Below are 18,516 nucleotides of genomic sequence, written 5' to 3'. Positions count from 1 at the left end.
TTTTCCTTCTCACCTACTTTACCTGCACAGTTGATTTAATTTAGCTCCAAAACAATGGAATTAAATAAGATACAGAATTTGGTCTCTTGACTTTCTGTTACATTAAATTTTTTATGATCCTGAAAACTGACTTTAAGAGTCCTAATATTGTTAAGAATTCTAACCATTGAAAATGACCATGATAATGTTTACTTTCATCTGTGTTTCTAATTGAGCTGAATCAAGATTCCTGAAGGAAACTGTAAGGTAAGCCACTGGTATTTTTAAAAAGCTGAAAGCAAAGTTTGGGGAATTTTTTTCTTCTGAAACGAACACAACAATCTTATTTAATTAGACATGATATGACATTATCAGTTATTAAGGCTTTTGTACTCCTACTGCAACTTTAAAGTAAAATCCAAAATTAAGCAATAAAACTTGAAGCGATTTACTGAACATACTGTAGTCTTGTAAATAAAGAATCTAAATCCTTCAGGGTAATTATATTGCTAACTTTACTATCAAATTCATGGATATCTTGCCTCTGCCTGAACACTTTAAAACATTTAATATGTAAAAACTGAAATAGATACTAAGATATTTAAAATTTCTCTTATTAATGTCTGAGGACTTACACTAAAGTCTAAGGTATAAAACAACATAACTACATTTTAATTGTTCTTTTCAAGCTCAAAAATAAGTAAGAATTGGGGTAAGCTATTTGCATAAACATTTAGGAACATTAATAGGACACATTGTTGGCTTTACGTCCTAAGTGAAGAATTTAGATGATGGTTTAAATCCACACTCCCCCCCCTCCAAAAAAAAAAAAAAAAAAAAAAAGACTTCCTTTCCTACTTTTATATACAACCAAATATTTTCAACCAAATAACACAAGAATCTCCTTTCAGATATACAAAGGGTGTATTGTCATCTCATCATGAACCAACCTAAACATCGGAGTAATAACTTCCAAAATAAAATCTCAGAAAAAGATGGTGCATGGTTAAAACTATTAATATGTATTTAAGACAAAGAGTTTATTTTTCCATAAGAAAACAAGGAAAGAGAGCCCAACCTGATCTTGTCTGCCTGCCCAATAGAACTTTCCACTATAATTAGTGCTCTCCACCTCTCGGGGGAGGAGCTTAAGCTCAGGGCAACCTCATGAAGTAAGGGAGAAACAGTATAAATGCTGCAGGACAGCTGTGGAGAGGGTACCTTCTGCTCACCTGGACACAGGAGGGCTCCGAGAGCTGTCAGGAAACCACCTCCAGGAACTCCCAGCACCCCGGTAAGTCTAGGACTTGACGCTCTGCTGGACTTCCATGTTAGCTTGTTTCAGAAGAAGCCTTGATAAATTAACTAATTTTTTTTTTTGTCATTTAAAAAAATGGGTTTCCACTGAAGTGTACTCAGAAAGTCTAATCTGTGTTAGTCTATACAAGAAGAGTCCTAATAAAACCTTATCTGTAAAATCATGTCCTAGTTTATTTTGAAACTACTGGATATTTCAGCCTATGTTAAAGATCCTGAGTTATTAATACAGGCATCCAATTGTGGTTTCTGTGTTTCTTCTCTAAAAGTCACTTCAGTTTTATTTGATTACTTGCAATGTGGTTTCCACTAAGAACTAAGTCATATATCCATGTAAAGAAAAATTTTTAATTCTGGTTTGTGAAATATATCAAAAACAGGACAAAGTAAAAAAAGGTAGTTAGTAAAATTAAGAATTCATCTGTCCAACATCAGACAAATGAAACAGGTCACTAACAAGAAATTATTCTTTTCCTTTTCAGAATCCATCTGAGAACATGCTGCCACAAACAGCCCTTTTGCTGCTAATGTCCTTGAACCTGGTTCATGGAGAATTTTATGCTGAGCGATACCAAACACCTACGGGCATAAAAGGTCCACCACCACCCAACACCAAGACACAGTTCTTCATTCCCTATGCCATAAAGAGTAAAGGTAAACTTTATATATTTTGCTGTACTAACTGGTTATTGCTTTCTACAATTTTAATGGTCTCTTTAGCAAAATTCTTTTTAACTTTTGGGTGCTAAATTATTTTCAAACTCCTGAGTTTGCCCAAAATATTAAAACAATTTATGGAAAAAGTAGGTCCACTCAAGAACATTGGTGTCCTTTACATAGTGAATAGAGTATGAAGATGTGCCTGGAGAACATGAAGAACTTTTGTGTGGGGAAAATTTTTCCCTGAAATGGCGCTTTTGCACAAATAACTACCCATAATCTAGAAAATATTAATCCAATACAGATTAATGAAGCTTACAATGTCTTAACTAGAAATAACTGCCAATTACATAAAGAGAGTAGCGAGTAGCAGCTTTAGATATCTAAATGCTTCGCCACTGTTTACCTGTACAACCGATTTGGCTGGCCCACAAATATATGCAAGATTGAGTCTTAGTTATTAAATAAAATCTAATGCCTTCCCAAGAAATTTAATAGGCCAAGGAAGCACCAGCTTTCCTAATGATTTATACATTTTTATATGGTTTAGTCAAGTACACACTCGTACTTCACTGCCTTGTACTACCTGTGGGGCCTCAGGTAAGTCACTGGTCCTCTCTGTGCCTTAGTTTCCTCCCTCCTAAAAGCAGCAGCAGCTATCTCAAAGGGCCGGTACGAAGTTTAAGTGAATTAATACTGTAAGGTACTCAGGTGTTGGCTGTGCTCCTGGGGCTTCTCCACCTCCTCGCACTGGGGGAGGACTGGGGGGGCCACCTTGGAGACGTTTCAGCTTTGTTCTCGAGTCTATTCCCCAGCTGTTCAGCTTTCTCAGATATTGTGAAGAGAACTGGGAGGATGTATGTACACGACTAACAGATCCTCAAGGCAGGGCCATGATTAGGTCTCACATTTGAATGACACCTGACGCAAACGACCTGTAAAACGTCTACTGGGTTAGCCTGAATCATCTGAATGGATTGTAGGATTCAAATTTCCTTCCCTTAGTGTTTTTGCATTTTAGTCACATGTTTTACTTTGCCAATAATGCTAAGGATATTTGCTATAAACTTTATATAAAGACTGCTTCTGGAGAACATCCTTTTCAGCAAATTATCTCCTTAAAAAGAAAGATGAAATTTAAAACAGTTCATGAAAGGCAGCTTAATGTTTAAAAATAAACACATGGGCACGTAATGAAAACTCTTGAATGCTTCAGAATACAAGTAAAATATGAGAAAAAGGAAAGTTCTAAAAGAAAGAATAAAAGATATAAGGAAAACTACTACTTTCCTTGAAGTGATGAATGGCAATGTGAAATGCTAGGACATGCATCACCGGCTACACTCTCTATGATCACAAATTCAGACTTTTTATAGTTTACCAAGATCATATGAAACGGTCTTGAATTAAAAATCAAATGTACCACTCTTGGGAAGGTTAAAAATATTTCTATTTTCCCACCTTACTGAACTGCATAATATTGGCTATTTTTTTTTAAAGATTTTATTTATTTATTCATGAGACAGAGAGGGAGGCAGAGACACAGGCGGAGGGAGAAGCAGGCTCCATGCAGGGAGCCCGATGTTGAGGCAAACCCCAATCTAACACAGTTTGCATTTGAAAAAAAAAATGTGCTGTTTTATATCCTATTTATTCATCTATTCTATTTGTAATATATTACAACCCTTTACAACTTGTAGATACGTAATACCTGTACACTAAAACGTCAATCTATCAATGACGTAGATGAGTATATTGGGATCTTTTCCATAAATTAATTTTTCTCATAGTCTTCTTCCTGACTTCCAGATTTTCTTACTGAAAATCCATGGGTGAATAAAGCTCCATATGTTTAAATATTTACAGAATGAAATATAACTCTAATTAGTATAAAATATAAATATTCAGTCTAAAATGATTTTCCTATTTTAGCATATCTATTAATGATTCTCCTGTGTATTTTATATTTCATTTGTCACCAAATGTATTTTAAATATCAGGAATATCTCTACCCAAGAGAATAATATTAGCAACTACTGTTGGCTGACTACTCCTTACATGCCAGTTAACCTGAAAGATTTTTTAAATATAATAATGTACCAACAATTAATGGTAACTGTGAACTATACCCATAAGCATATGTTTTCAAAGGCAATTTACCATTCATTTAATATTAATTCCAATTTAGAATTCATTCTGATTTCTAAAGCCATTAAAGATTTAGACAGATTTTAAGTACACTAATCACTTTTGTACAAAAAAAGATGTGGCTCAAGTCATAGCCATAAGTCATTATCAGGGTTTTGACCAAATCATTGAATACTTAGGCCATTTGCTAAAACTACTGTAACGGAGAACCATTTTCCAACAAAACCTAAGTAGGACACGCAGGGATTTCATCTATCTTCCTGACATCTATTAAATAGAGCATGGTTTTAATATGAATTCTGCAAACAGACATTTAAATCACAATTATTACCATTTTTGCTAGCGATTAAAGAATTTCTCTGAGAAAGAAAGTACCTTCTAAGAGATGCTTATGATGATTGCTGCCTGAAGACTGACATGGTAATATTCCCCCAATTATACATCCTAATACCAGAGTGTTCCGGTAAATCCCACCTTTGAATGACTACAACCAAGACACTGGACACCTCTTAACGCACAGACCCTTGTTTTACTCCCTTTGCGACTGAAGCTCCTCTAAGATGGGTCTTGTACATCCCCCACACTTGTGCCCAAGAGCCCTTTTACATCACAGGCAGCAAATAAGTGATTTCTGAACTGAATACATAACATCAGTAGAAGTATTTGGTTCAAATGAACCCACAGGGGGGCGGGGGGTGGGGAGGTCTGTTCCCCCTGGTGGGGCTGGGGCCGCTGTAGCTGCCCCCCACCCCTCCCTGCCTCCCTCAATAAAATATTAAACCACAAAACCCCCCAAAAAACAAAAAAACACATGAACCCACAGCTCTCTGAAATCAACAGCATCTATGTGTGGCTTTAGATAAGCGTTTCGATACTATTTTATATACCTTGCCCATTGCTTCTAACCCGCTCTCTGTTTCAATGTTAAGTCACTTACGGGAGAACGTGGGAGCTCATGGCATGTCCTGAGGGTGAAAAAAATCAGCCTCGGTCTACACTGCGTTCGGCAGGGCTGGGGCAGATGTGCATTAGAATCAACTGCATTCCTCACTGAGGTCTTATAGGACAGCTTTTGAGAGAAAAATACTATAGTTCTTAAATATCTTCCCATTTATTCTGCATTTGTCTTTTTGTTCCTTTCCTGTCATATACCTCTTTTCCCCTTTCCTCTCAAGGTAGATGATTTTCCAAATATGAATGGGGTAAATACCTCCACTGTACCACTATTCTAGATGAATTCTTCAAGCCTGGTATATTTTCATGGATAAGAGGATGTAATGCAAGTATCACGGTAGCTGTGGTCTTTTGAAACCATCCCCGCTGGCAGTGTTTTTAAATACGCTAAAATGTATGATCTGAAACCATTTCAGACTAGTGTGCCAAAATGGACTGGTTGACGGTGTGATGTCATTACTAATCGTCTCTCTCTCCCTCTCTCTCTTTCTATCGGGCATGTCTTTTAGGTGTATCAGTAAGAGGAGAGCAAGGTATTCCTGGTCCACAAGGCCCCGCTGGACCTCGAGGGCACCCAGGGCCATCAGGACCACCAGGAAAACCAGGCCACGGAAGTCCTGGACCCCAAGGAGAGCCGGGGTTGCCTGGCCCACCGGGACCATCGGCCACTGGGAAGCCAGGTTTGCCAGGACTGCCAGGAAAACCAGGGTCGAAAGGACCATCTGGACCAAAAGGAGATATTGGACTAGCTGGTTTACCGGGCCCACGGGGCCCACCAGGGCCACCCGGAAGCCCCGGCCCAGCTGGAATTACTATTCCAGGAAAACCTGGACAACAGGGACCTATGGGAGCCCCAGGACCCAGGGGCTTTCCTGGAGAAAAGGGGGCACCAGGAGTCCCTGGTGTGCATGGACAGAAAGGGGAAACAGGATATGGCGCTCCTGGACGCCCAGGTGAGAGAGGCCCTCCTGGCCCTCAGGGTCCCCTGGGACCCCCAGGCCCACCTGGAGTGGGAAAAAGAGGTGAAAATGGCTTTCCAGGACAGCCAGGCATCAAAGGTGATCGGGGCTTTCCAGGAGAGAGGGGGGCAGCTGGCCCACCAGGCCCCCAAGGGCCTCCCGGGGAACAAGGACCAGAAGGCACTGGGAAGCCAGGAGCCCCAGGAGCCCCAGGCCAGCCAGGGATTCCTGGGACAAAAGGTCACCCTGGCGCTCCCGGAATAGCTGGGTCCCCAGGGGCTCCTGGCTTCGGGAAACCAGGGTTGCCAGGCCTAAAGGGACAAAGAGGACCCATTGGCCTTCCAGGAAGTCCAGGTGCTAAAGGGGAACAAGGCCCGGCAGGTCATCCTGGGGAACCAGGTCTCACTGGACCTCCCGGAAATATGGGACCCCAAGGACCAAAAGGCATCCCAGGCAACCAAGGGATTCCAGGCCCTAAAGGTGAGATGGGGCCAGTGGGGCCTGCAGGACACCCTGGGGCTAAGGGAGAAAGGGGTTCCTCTGGGTTAGATGGAAAACCAGGGTACCCAGGAGAACCAGGCAGCAGTGGTCCTAAGGGAAACTCAGGGTTACCGGGCCCTAAAGGTGATGCTGGACTCAGAGGGTCTCCTGGTCTTCCAGGCCCCGTGGGCCCGGCAGGCGCTAAGGGAACACCTGGACACAATGGTGAGACTGGTCCAAGAGGTGCTCCAGGAATCCCAGGAACCAGAGGCCCCATTGGGCCGCCAGGCATTCCCGGATTCCCTGGATCTAAAGGGGATCCAGGAATTCCAGGTCCTCCTGGCCCAGCTGGCGTGGCAACTAAGGGGCTTAATGGTCCCACTGGGCCACCAGGGCCTCCGGGTCCGAGAGGCCACGCTGGAGAGCCTGGCCTCCCAGGTCCCCCAGGCCCCCCGGGCCCCCCGGGCCAAGCGGCCTCAGCTGAGGGCTTCATAAAGGCAGGCCAACAGCCTTTCGTTAGCGCCCACCAGGGAGTGACAGGAATGCCGATGTCTGCGTTCACTGTCATCCTCTCCAAAGCTTACCCGGCCGTGGGTATTCCCATCCCATTTGATAAGATCTTGTATAACAAGCAACAGCATTATGACCCAAGAACTGGAATCTTCACCTGTCAGATCCCAGGAACATACTATTTCTCCTACCACGTGCATGTGAAAAGCACCCATGTTTGGGTGGGCCTCTATAGGAACGGCACCCCTGTGATGTACACCTACGACGAATACACCAAGGGCTACCTGGATCAGGCTTCGGGGAGCGCCGTGCTCGAGCTCGCGGAGAACGACCAGGTGTGGCTCCAGCTGCCCAACACGGGATCGAACGGGCTGTACTCCTCCCAGTACGTCCACTCCTCTTTCTCAGGGTTCCTGGTGGCACCCATGTGAGCGTATTCCCAACCGAGCTCACGTAAATCTGCTTGACGAGGCATTCCCCAATTCCGCTGCGCCCCACAAAATGCATATGGACGTAGGCCAAAAAGAGTGACCCGTTTTAACTTTCCAAATACAGATGTGAGCTTTCAGACCAACCCATTCTCCTGCTGGAAAAGCGGGCAGCAATGGTAAAGAATATGTGAAGACCCTCTTGAATTTCTAGTCAGTGGTCCCAAGACTCTATAAAGTTTTCTGTGAATTCCTTCAGTATTTAAACATTTCACCCTCAAAGTCCTAGTAGGGTAAAAAAAAAAAGAAAAGTAAAATGATCACCAAGGAACCCTAAAATGTGACGCTAAGTTACGTCATTAAATTCGGTATCAGAAATTCAGCACTTAAAAAAAAAAAGCCTGTTTCTGCCGATTAACAGGAAACCTTGTAGGAACCGTTCAGGGGTATCCTATCTTTGTAGAACTCAAATACTTGAATATTCAAATGTAGAAGACACCGTAGGCCCCAAGATCCTTAAGATCCTTCCGATGGTGCGATGGTGCGTTACCCGAGGGCTTACCCAGCCCCTTCGTCAAGATCTGTTCGAGGACACAGGTGCCTAGGACTTGTTAGAGCCCTGACGAGGAGCCAAAGGATGATGTCACCATTGATCTGGGAGGCAGGGTGCTTCAGCCACGAACCTTTTCACGCTTTTCTGTGACTGTAGAAAAGCTCTCCACGTGCCCGTCACAACTTGGAAATCGGTGTCTGACCTATCTTCTTTATGTAATACGAGTGTGATTAATCTGCCTCCCTGTCGAGTCTTACGGAACAGGATTTTGTGGGTTTACAGACCATTGCCCTACGGACCTCGAGTCTCCCGGCCTCGTGAAATCAGAGCTACTGCCGAGGGCTTCAGAATCTGGCTAGGAAGGGAAGGATGGAACTGATTCGTGCTCTGTACTGTATCTTTATGTTGCTGCTTAAAACTTTGAAGCTGTGCCTCACTTACTAAAGCATGAACTGTTTTACCTTATTTACGATGCAATAAAATCACATCAACGGATTTTTGTGCTGAGTTTATTTGAGAACAGCAATTTGCTATTCTCAACCGTTCTTTTAAGGCTTTTCGTTCTACGAAGCCAACAGAAGTAAGACAGCGAAGCGGGGGGGGGGTGGCTCTTAGAGTGGTCTACTGGGGACGGCAGTGCCACACGCCCCCGGCGCACAGGCATCCATCGGCAGGACCACAGGGGACCTGCCACCCCCAGTCCAGGGCCGGCGACCGGGGACAGAAAAGTCCCGCCATGTCCCCAAAGCAGTGATCTCTTCAGGGAAGGACAGAAGCAGGCAACAGAGTAATAGGTAACTTGAAAAAATATTCTGCAGTTACTATTTATTGCCTTGACGTGTTTTTAGTCATAACATTTAGGATTATTTTAATGAATTATGTTAAAGGGAGGCAGGCGGGTTTATGTCAGTCAAAAGCTGAGAAACGCCGCTCTCGGCACCCCTCGGTCCACGGGCTGGACGGCTGCAGCCTGGTTCGGGCGCCCGGGGTACCCCCGAGGGAGGCGCCCCGTCCCCCTACTCCTCAGACGTAGCCTCCGAGGGGCCCCAGCAAGGCCGCACCGCAGCTGGGACACCCGACGCGCAGCCTAGCCCGACCCCTGTCCCTTTGGAGTCCCCCGTCCCGCTTCTCTCACTCCCCCTTCCGTCTCCAGCTGCTGTACCAGCGCTTCCAGGTGTGAGCCAGCCCCACTCCCAGGCCGGCTCCGGGGCACCCGCCACCCCCGGCGGCAGGCACGTAACACAGCAGAGCCCACAGCGCTGGCCATCGTGGCCACGAGGCCGACGCGAATGGAAGAGCCCCTTAAAACGTAAGCAGTGCCAACCTCGTAGCAAAATTTTGATAAAATCAAGTCCTAGTCGAGGAACATGACAAAACAGGCAACTTCCAAGTAACTCACAAGCGCACGGCGTTTAACGAACATGAGAAGGCCCCCTCATAGGACTCACCCTTAAAAGCCGACATTTTATAATTGTGTTGTATACCAGCAACTATATCCTTCCAAAAGTCAAATGTTTTCTGACCATTGTTCTGCTAAAAAAAAAAAAAAAAAAGAAAATCCCAAATGTTAACACATATAATACTTCTGCTTTTGAGCACAGCTAAAAACACAGCAAGCAACTGCAATATTACTGTCATCTAAAATCGGGACTCACATTGTAGAAAAGATAACAGATGGAAAAACTCAGTGCTTGAACGCAACTTTAAAAAGAGAAATCTTTAAGAAAATCACTGCTATACGTATATACACACGCACATATAACTAAATGGTAATATAGCTCATTTAACCCAAATAAAATAGAAATTTCCGCTTACTATAAAGTCAAAATTATATATATTATTATTATTTTTTAATTATATATATTAAACACAGGACTGAGTTTACAGTGTCACAGCTTTTGAGATCTCAGAACGTGCCACCTCCTGTACTATGGCATCCGTGGGGCTACGAAGCTGCAAGCCCTGAAGCCCCAAAAGCTGGCTCTTTAGAATTCAGCGCACATTCACCTGATTTCAATAAAAAAGAGCAGCAAATCTCTCTAGAAGAGATGATGGAGGTTCCAAATCCAAAACATTAACCGTTTTTATTTAGATTTCTTTAAACCAGGGTGCAAACAAACATTACGTTGAAACACGTAACCCCACAGTGCCTTGCTTCCTTGGAAGCGTGATCGCTAACCAGCATCCTACCTAAACGGACTACCAGGTACGTGTACCTGTACCAGCGCTGAGTTATCTGAAGAGTAATACGCTCGCCTGAAGTCGCTATGGATGAAAAACCGTCCCCATCTCACGTTAATAACGACTTCTACAATGTACGAAAATTACAGCTCCGTGGAGACTTCCACGAACACACGACTAATTCTGGTTCAAGAGTAATTGATCATGCGTGTTTTATTACCGGCAGGATCGTTAGGATTTTATTTTATTTTATTTTATTTTATTTTATTATTATTATTTTTTTTGATCGTTAGGATTTTAAATGACAACGTGCAAAACAGAAGAATAATTCTGACATAAAATTGGTGTCTGTTCCCGGGTCTTCAGACCTAAGGACACGCAAATTCTATAAGCGGAACGCCTACATGCGTCGAACTGGTCAAAATGATGAATTTAAAAACTTCATCTCATTTTTTAAAATTTTGCCTTATGTAGAATGCGTAAGGACAGGTGAAAGTCTCTCGACCATTTTTCTTTTCTTTTTTTTTTTAATCTGCTAATGAAACCAAGAAAATACCCTTTTCAGCTGTGAGGTCTGTATTTTATTTTTAGACACGTGCACCCTCTGCTGGGGAAGAGGTTTATCATCCTTCCTGGGGAAACGGTCCCGGCTATTTAATTTTCCCAAAACACGTGACCAAATTCTCCACGTGTTTCTTCCTCGGTCACTTCTAGTATCACAAAGAGGAGACTGGGTTCCATTCCAACTCAAAAGACATCCATGACTAAGTCCCCTGACTTATGACTGAACACCGGTCCTAATTCCTGAGAAACGAGTCCCTGCTCACCTTTGTCAGAGAGTCCACCACTCTGGCACACAGCAGAGCTCCTGGCAGGTCAAAGTAGTTATCATAAAAGTAATATTTTCCTAAAAGAAAGGACAAAATTTTATTTTATTATTATTTTTAAGATTTTATTTATTTATACAGGAGAGACCCAGGGAGAGAGGCAGAGACCCAGGCAGAGGGAGAAGCAGGCTCCCTCCAGGGAGCCCGATGCGGGACTCGATCTTGGGACCCTGGGGTCACACCCTGAGCCGAAGGCGGACGTGCAACCACTGAGCCCCAGGCGTTGGAAGAGCAAGATTTTGAACCGGGCACGAATCAGCACCTCATGTACGTGACACAGAAACTGGCCGGAGACGCTAGATCTTGGTTTGGTTGTAAAGGGGCCTCGACGTTAACTCCGAATCGGTCTGTTACAGGCTACTCCTGCCTTTAAAGAAGGGTCAAGCTACAAGGAACTTGTAACGTGATGTCTGTTCCATAAGGATCTAACGGAGAGAAATTTCTGTCAAAAGAGACCACGCCCCAATCTAAAGTGCACGATGAAAAAGCCACAGTTTAGGTCATCAGCGTCACTGAATTTCAGAACTATCAGCCCAGCACGGCAGCTCCAGGACATAACCCGCGCAGTGGCGCCTTTCCGCGTCTGTGCGGTTGGGCCACCTTAGTTTAATGGGAGAACTGGGGGGATGAGAAGAATTAAAAAAAAAAAAAAAAGGCAGGCATCACGTCACGTAAGGACATGGTGTACTTATCTTGGAAAGACTTGGGCGCACAGGACGCACCCCAGGATCTTGCGGAGCAGAGGGATTTACTTAGGCTGTTTGGCCCTGAGACAGCGTTAACCTGGGGCCCTCCCTGGGGGCAGATGCCACCCCTGGATCCGCCGCCCTGGGCACCCGATGACCCGTGTGGCATCCCTCTGGCTCCGGGTGATCCCAGCCACCGCTGCGCTCAACGGCGTCGTCCCACCCCAAACGCGAGTGCCATTCGCTTCCCCCGAAGCCCGTGGAGTCCCCGAGTCGCCCCCGCGTCTCCGGTGACAAGCCTCACCCAGGAGCTGGTGGGTGGGCACCAAGGAAGTCTCCTGTCCCTGGGATCGCATGGGGCCGTGTTCTCGGGGCTTCCAGGGTCCCCGTGGAATCCAGCCCGCTCGTTCCTTCCTTCCACTACCTCGCTCCTGTTTACCAGGGTCAGGGCCAACCACTCCGCCTCGGGGGTCCCCAACGTCATAGAGGCCCTGGGGTGCCCGTGTACAAAGAGGAATCGGAGAGAACCAGAGGTCTGGGCTTCGAGCGGTCGTGATTATTGCCTGCACGTAAGTGCCTCATTTCAAGTCCTCCCTTCCTGCCCCTGCAGGCCACACGGGAGGTTGGGGACACCGCTGCCTTGCTCCTCAGGGTCCACGGAGCACAATACCCAGCATCCCGCAGGCACGCCATGAACGTCTGCGGAATGAATGAATGACAAATGGATGATCTAACAGCAGAATGGGTTTCTGGAACAAAGGTGTCGCAGGCAAATCAGGGGAAAACCCTGTGCAGGGGCCAGACGTCCATCCGTTTACACATCACTCAACGCCCTTCACGTCTTCATAGCAAATCATTAACGTTTAAGAAACCAAGTCCAAAGTTCTCCTTCTGTGCACTCACAGGGCGGCTGGGCGGGTTTGGGTGCCCTTTCCCTCTGCTAAAAATACTTTGGTTGGCATCACGCCCCGGGTTATCCTCCTTCACAGCTGAAATTACTGGCAGGACCTCTTAGACGGTTTTCCCTTCCTGCGCAAGGTGAGTAGGGCTCTGTCGGTGTGAGGAGCCGGGCGTCCCCGGGGGACGTGAGGCCACTCAACACCCAGCGGCCACGGCTGCGGCCCGAGGTGCACCGGCCTGCACGTCCTCGGACCTCCTGGGCTGGGACCCGCAGAGGCAGCTGCTCGGACACGTGGGAGCAGGAGGCGTGGGGTCGCCCCACTCACACCCCTGCTTCCCCTCCCCTCCTGTGTCGCTCCCTCCATGGCCACCAACACGGAGCTCCAGGCGGAGCTGAGACACTAGTCGGGTGCTGGCTGGGGCGTGACCCAGGAGCTCCAGGGGCTGGGGACACCTCCTGCCACTGAGGGCCGGACCACCTGGTGTCGCCCACTGGCCATTCAGTCCTGACCTGGAGCCGGGCCCCACGGCCCTCAAGGCCTCCACTGCCCCCAGAGCACAAGGCTGTGGCCGGGGGCTCCGACTGGCCCCGCTCCTGGTCGGGGGGCTCCTTGGGGGGGGAGGCAGTGAGCTTGGCTCAATACAACAGGTTGCACATCAGCCCCAGTCCCACCAGGCATTGGTGCTGCCCATGCAGGCCATGCCCAGGAGCCCCAGCCACGCCACAGCCCATCCTGACGGGTGATGGACTGCGGTACCGGGGAGGCCGAGGGGGATGAGCACTGGGGCAGGCACAGCGTCCTTGCTCCCCTGCAGCTGGGGGACACCGGCTTCACTGAAGGGTGAGCAAAGCGACGCCAGGACCACATGCTTTACCCAGAAGGAATAGACTCAACTGGGCCCAGCCCACCGGCTCCCCTGCCCCGTGCCTTCCGCTGTGCCAAGCTGTCTCGGCCAGTTGGGGGACTGGGTGGAGGGACTCGCTCCCTGGGAACTGGCTGCTAAGGAAAAGCGGTGCCGAAACGGGGTTCTCAAATCACCAGCCAGTAAAATGCCTCTGTCTGCCCACGGCCCAGCCCTCGGTGTCCTGGGGGGGAGCGCCTCGCACGCTCTCCTGGACGAAGGCCCCACTTGGCCTCACGGCTCAAAACCTCAAACCTACATGTCCTTCCAGCAGCTGCACCTGTAGGAATTTACCCTCCAGATATCTGCACCAGGACTGCCTAGGGGCTCGCGCCGGCTGCCTCCAGCTCAAGGCGTGGTCCCCAAGACCCAGGATCGAGTCCTGCGTCGGGTTCCCTGCATGGAGCCTGCTTCTCCCTCCGCCTGTGTCTCTGCCTCTCTCTCTCTCTGTGTCTCATGAATAAATAAATAAAATCTTAAAAAAAAAAAATGTATGTATTTGCACCAAAGTGCAAGACATACAGGTACAGAAGCATTCCCGCAGCCCCGCCTGTAACGGCCAGACAGCAGGCACGACGGAGGTGTGTGAACGGATGGACGGACGGACGGCTCGGCGGCGTAGCATCCCAGCATCTAACCCACGAGACACAACCTCTATCACGTAACTGACTCTTTTTTTCTATGACATTTAAATTTTCTAACCATACGCTCACATGATTTTTTTTTTTTTAATGTAAACAAAGATTAACCGGGCTGTGGAATCACAGGCTTTTTTTTCTTTTCTATGTCTCTACCTTGAAAAAACACTATTTCTTTGTAAAGGTATCAGCTTTCCCTTCCAATTGGCAGGAACAACAGGCCTTTGTTATGTGTCACTGCCACCCGGCCGCTGGGCGCCACCTGACTGACTGCTGGGTGCCACCTGGCCACTGAGCTCCACCTGGCCGACCACCGAGCGCCACTGACCGCTGAGTGCATGAGTGGGAGACGCCTCCCTAAGCACCCCAGTTAGGAGCAGGTGGCCTCCAAGGTCCTCCTGGGTTAGGCTGAGCTCCAGAGGGGGCTGCTCATTCCGGGAGGTGGCACCTCCTGGCGGGCAGGGCCGTGAGCAACCTGTGGGGGCCCTGGGTCTGCTCTTCTCCTGCTGCCTTCTTCAAGGCGCCGGCCGTTTGTGAATGGATGTCAGGGTGAAGCACTCTGCTGCGCCCTGGCCTTTCTGGGAAACCGTCGTCGACACCTGCCTGCTTCTGGAAGGACCACAGCGCTCCGGGTCCCGAGCTGAGTAAAGCGCTCTCCAGACATGCACCTAACCTCCACGGGCCACCGGGCCTTGCGGCGTGTGAAGGCCGACGCCCAACGTGGAGGCTGCCTTCCTCTCCACGTGCTCCACCAAGAGCACCTGCTTCCTTTCATCTCAGGACAAAAACAAAACAAACTCTCAAAAGACAGTGGATGTGACGAAACAAACCTAATTGTAACAAGGGGTAACGCCAACTATTTTCAAGTTACTGCATTTTCTTTTCTTTTTTCTTTGAAGATTTTATTTATCTATCCATGAGAGACCCAGGGAGAGGGAGAGGCAGAGACCCAGGCAGAGGGAGAAGCAGGCTCCATGCAGAGAGCCCGATGTGGGACTCGATCCCGGGACCCTGGGGTCATGCCCTGGGCAGAAGGCAGGCGCTAAACCATGAGCCCCCCAGGCGACCTATAAGATTTTATTTTAAGCCATGTTTACCCCCAACATGGGGCTCGAACTCGCAACCTGAGATCAAGAGCCGCCCTGCAGCAACTGGGTCAGCCGGGCGCCCCTCGGGTCCCTACGCTTTCTGGAGAGCAGGTGAGCTTCAAAAGCGTAGTGTGGGGAATGGCCCAGAGATTTAGAACAAATGAAAACCAGACGGTCACAATCCGGCCCATTTGTTTAGAATAGTGCGCCAGGCACGCGTCGGCTCACGGACTCAGTGCCCGGGGTCAGTTCCGAGAGGGGTCTTCACGTTTCCGTGACCCGCAGAGCTTCCTGACGCAGTGCGACAGCGGGACAGCGCGTGAGGTCACTTAACAGAAGGGAAAGAAAAGACGGGGCGGGAGACGGGGCAGCAGGGCGGCGCGGGGTCCCGGGCAGGGAAGGCCACAGCGCTGCGCCTACCTGAGCGGCCGGCCGGTCCCACGTCGCCCGGGAAGTGCTTCCACGGCTTCCCGCCGTACTGGTGGGCCAGCGCCTCGGGGGTCGTCATCCTCGTGCCGTGGCTCGCCCTGGCGTCGGGAGACAGGACAGTGCTCGTGAGCGCCCCTGCCCCCAGCCCGCTGATGCCTCCCCTGCCAGGGCCCCGCGCGACCCAGCTCCTCCTGGGGTCCCCGCCCCGCGGCGCAGCCCCCTCCCAAGACGCGGCACTGAGCTCTGCGGGGAAGAGCGGTCCACGGGCACCCACGTGAGCCCACGACACCGGCCCGGGGCCGCGGCAGTGACACAACCGGGACACGAGGACCGAGAGGACAAACGGGAAATCCGGGCGGGCTCCTTCCGAAGGGACAGCGCTGCAGGGCCGCTGTGAGGCCGGAGGGACGGGGGACGGTGCGGTCGCATGGGACCAGCTCGGGGCAGGACACGGGCACCAGAGGTGCGGACAAGCCACAGGGTGGAGGCAGAGGGTCGGCCCCGGGGCAGGGACGGTGACAGGGAGGACGGACAGACTCGCTTCAGGCCTCCAACTCCCACCAAAGACGGCGAAGTGCACCTGAAGGACCTAAGGTCGCGGTCGAGGTGACGGTCACGGCTGCGCTGTGTGCGGCACACGGCCACGTCCACACAGACACCCGCCCACGCATCCCGACCCTCTAGCTCCAGCTGCCCAAGGAAGCTGCGTGCAAACGAGCAACCAAATAATGGGCGGCGGCCCCGCTCTCGCTCTCCGCCCCTTAGGACGAGGAGGGAGAAAGGGCAGGTGTGCAGCGACCGCCAACCCTCCCCAACACCCGTTCTCTCCTCCTTCCTCCATACAAGAAACCCAATTTTATTCCAGGCCACCATGTGCTTCTCTGACCCAACATACCCCCAGGTTCTCCGGGCAGCTATCAGGCTTCCACGCACCTCCCGCAAATATTTCGGGTGAGCCAACCTGAAACAACTAGACCCTGAGATCGCCACTTAAACTGTTCCAACACTTCATACAAAGAAACACAGACACACAATCTGTCATGTGATAAAAAAAAAATGCTCTTATTTGACCCGAACCTTAACAAGCAAACGCTACACAAAGTGTCCTGGAGGAGAAGTTCTGACTTGACAGGTAAAGGTTATTACCTGAGCACGGTGCCATTATCTGCAAGTTTAATGAAGTTCCCTTCTTCCAGGTCCAGTGCCAAGCCCTTGCAGCTAAAACAGAAAAGTCTGATTACCAATCAATGCACAGACGCAGCTAACCCTAGAGGAAATAAGCTACATTTTCAAAAACTCAAACAGTGCTGCAAAGGGACTCCCCACCCATGTGACCCGGACGGCAGTCAAACAAGTAAGAAAATCCAGGAATCCTAAAATTAAGCAGCATCCACAGAGCAGGTAAGGAAGGAAAACTGTCATGTGAGGAAATGGAAGACAGCATGTGGAGTCTGCAAAATCGTCATGCTTTTAAAAAAGAGGAATCTGAAAAAAAAAAATTAAAAAAAAAATAAAAAAAAATGAAAAAGAGGAATCCGGGGCACCCGGGTGGCTCAGCAGCTGGGCACCTGCCTTCGGCCCAGGGCGTGACCCGGGGGTCCCGGGATCGAGTCCCACGTCAGGCTCCCCGCATGGAGCCTGCTTCTCCCTCCGCCTATGTCTCTGCCTCTCTCTCTGGGTCTCTCATGAATAAATAAATAAAATCTTTTTTTTTTTTTTAAAAAAAAAAAGAGGAATCCAAAACTGAAAAAACAAAAAAGGGAACATCACGCTATGTCCATAGGTATGTTAAAATGTGCAAATGCCGTTCATTAAATAAAAGGCACACATGCACACGTTTAGGTTCCACCAGAAACGTTCTTAGGCACGTCTCTCCTATAGTCTTCAGAAATTGGCTTCATTTAGGTTGAGTCATAAAAACTTGCCCTCTGGGCAGGGCATGTCATTGAAACCATTAAGACAAAGTCAAAAACGAAGTTTTGGGTTCCTCGCCGTAAAAGGCCTGTGGGATTTGGGGAGAAAAGTGGGTACAGACCCGTTATCATGAATAATAAAAGGAAGTATAAGGGCCACCGGATATCAAGAGAATCAAACAAAAGACGAGGGGCTACGTCAGAAGCGTCAGGGACTGGGGTCCACAGCAAACTGCCCAGGGTCGGCGGTTTCACACGGCAAGTGTTTGTTTCTTCTTTTTACAAAAGGGCCAACCAGACGCGGCAGAGGTAGAGATGAACATCATTGCTCTCGAATTACTTCTGCATGTTTTTGTGTGTTTTAGAATTATTATCATGAACTGAGCAACTTCACAGGGTAGGATTTTCATTTTGTTGTTTAGATGAGGAAGAGGGACACAATAAGCCTTGGGAAGTGGACAAGCCTCTCAGGAAAGGAGTGAGCCGTGAGTTAGACGTAGGGACGTCTACCCAAATTACAGAAAACCCAACGTCCCAGCTCAGACACACGTCCAAAACACGACGGCGCTTCCTCTTCCACAGTTCTGTATTTGAAAGGCGATAAAGCAAACTTTTTTTTAAAAAAAAAATATACATTTTAGAGATAATTCTTAATAACCTCTGAAACTTGTGACAAACTTCAGCCACATTTTGGATAAAAATATCCAAATTAGTCAGTAAGCTTTTAGCTTATTTACATATTTAAACAAGTCTAAATTTAAAGCAGAAAAGGCTTTAGTTCATGAAACATAAAACTTTTTTTTGATTGCCCATTGCATTTTTTTTTTTTTAAATTTAAATTCTATTTGCTGGGGCCCCTGGGGGGCTCAGTGGTTGAGCGCCTGCTTTCGGCCCAGGGCGTGA

At 48.3% G+C, this 18,516-nt stretch overlaps 2 protein-coding genes across 3 annotated transcripts in view; one reads left to right on the top strand and one right to left on the bottom strand.

Moving 5' to 3' along the window:
- Positions 1-18,516, bottom strand: part of NT5DC1 (5'-nucleotidase domain containing 1) — a 112,352-nt gene that overhangs the window by 90,617 nt on the left and 3,219 nt on the right. The window contains exons 3-6 of one of the 2 annotated variants that reach the window (XM_072739399.1): positions 16,847-16,918; positions 15,692-15,798; positions 10,997-11,076; positions 9,437-9,521 (exon numbers count right to left, since the gene is read on the bottom strand). In XM_072739399.1, coding sequence (XP_072595500.1) covers positions 9,437-9,521; positions 10,997-11,076; positions 15,692-15,798; positions 16,847-16,918 — 344 coding nt within the window. The remainder of the gene's footprint in view (positions 1-9,436; positions 9,522-10,996; positions 11,077-15,691; positions 15,799-16,846; positions 16,919-18,516) is intronic. The other variant, XM_072739407.1, reaches the window with a different exon arrangement.
- COL10A1 (collagen type X alpha 1 chain) lies at positions 1,136-8,483 on the top strand. Its single transcript, XM_026005834.2, has 3 exons — positions 1,136-1,273; positions 1,779-1,950; positions 5,568-8,483. The coding sequence occupies exons 1-3, from the start codon at positions 1,172-1,174 to the stop codon at positions 7,436-7,438; spliced, it is 2,145 nt and encodes a 714-aa protein (XP_025861619.2). The 5' UTR covers positions 1,136-1,171; the 3' UTR covers positions 7,439-8,483.

The sequence above is a fragment of the Vulpes vulpes genome, chromosome 1 (assembly GCF_048418805.1).
Source record: "Vulpes vulpes isolate BD-2025 chromosome 1, VulVul3, whole genome shotgun sequence".
Lineage (NCBI taxonomy): Eukaryota > Metazoa > Chordata > Mammalia > Carnivora > Canidae > Vulpes > Vulpes vulpes.
This window is presented reverse-complemented; position numbering and strand designations above follow the sequence as displayed.

What these genes read in the sequence shown, in the direction of transcription:
- COL10A1 (XM_026005834.2), top strand. Translation starts at nt 1,172, where the DNA reads ATGCTGCAGGACAGCTGTGGAGAGGGTACCTTCTGCTCACCTGGACAC. An exon ending in CAGGAACTCCCAGCACCCCG is followed by an intron (nt 1,274 to 1,778) that starts GTAAGTCTAGGA and finishes TTTCCTTTTCAG; the next exon opens with AATCCATCTGAGAACATGCT. An exon ending in CTATGCCATAAAGAGTAAAG is followed by an intron (nt 1,951 to 5,567) that starts GTAAACTTTATA and finishes CATGTCTTTTAG; the next exon opens with GTGTATCAGTAAGAGGAGAG.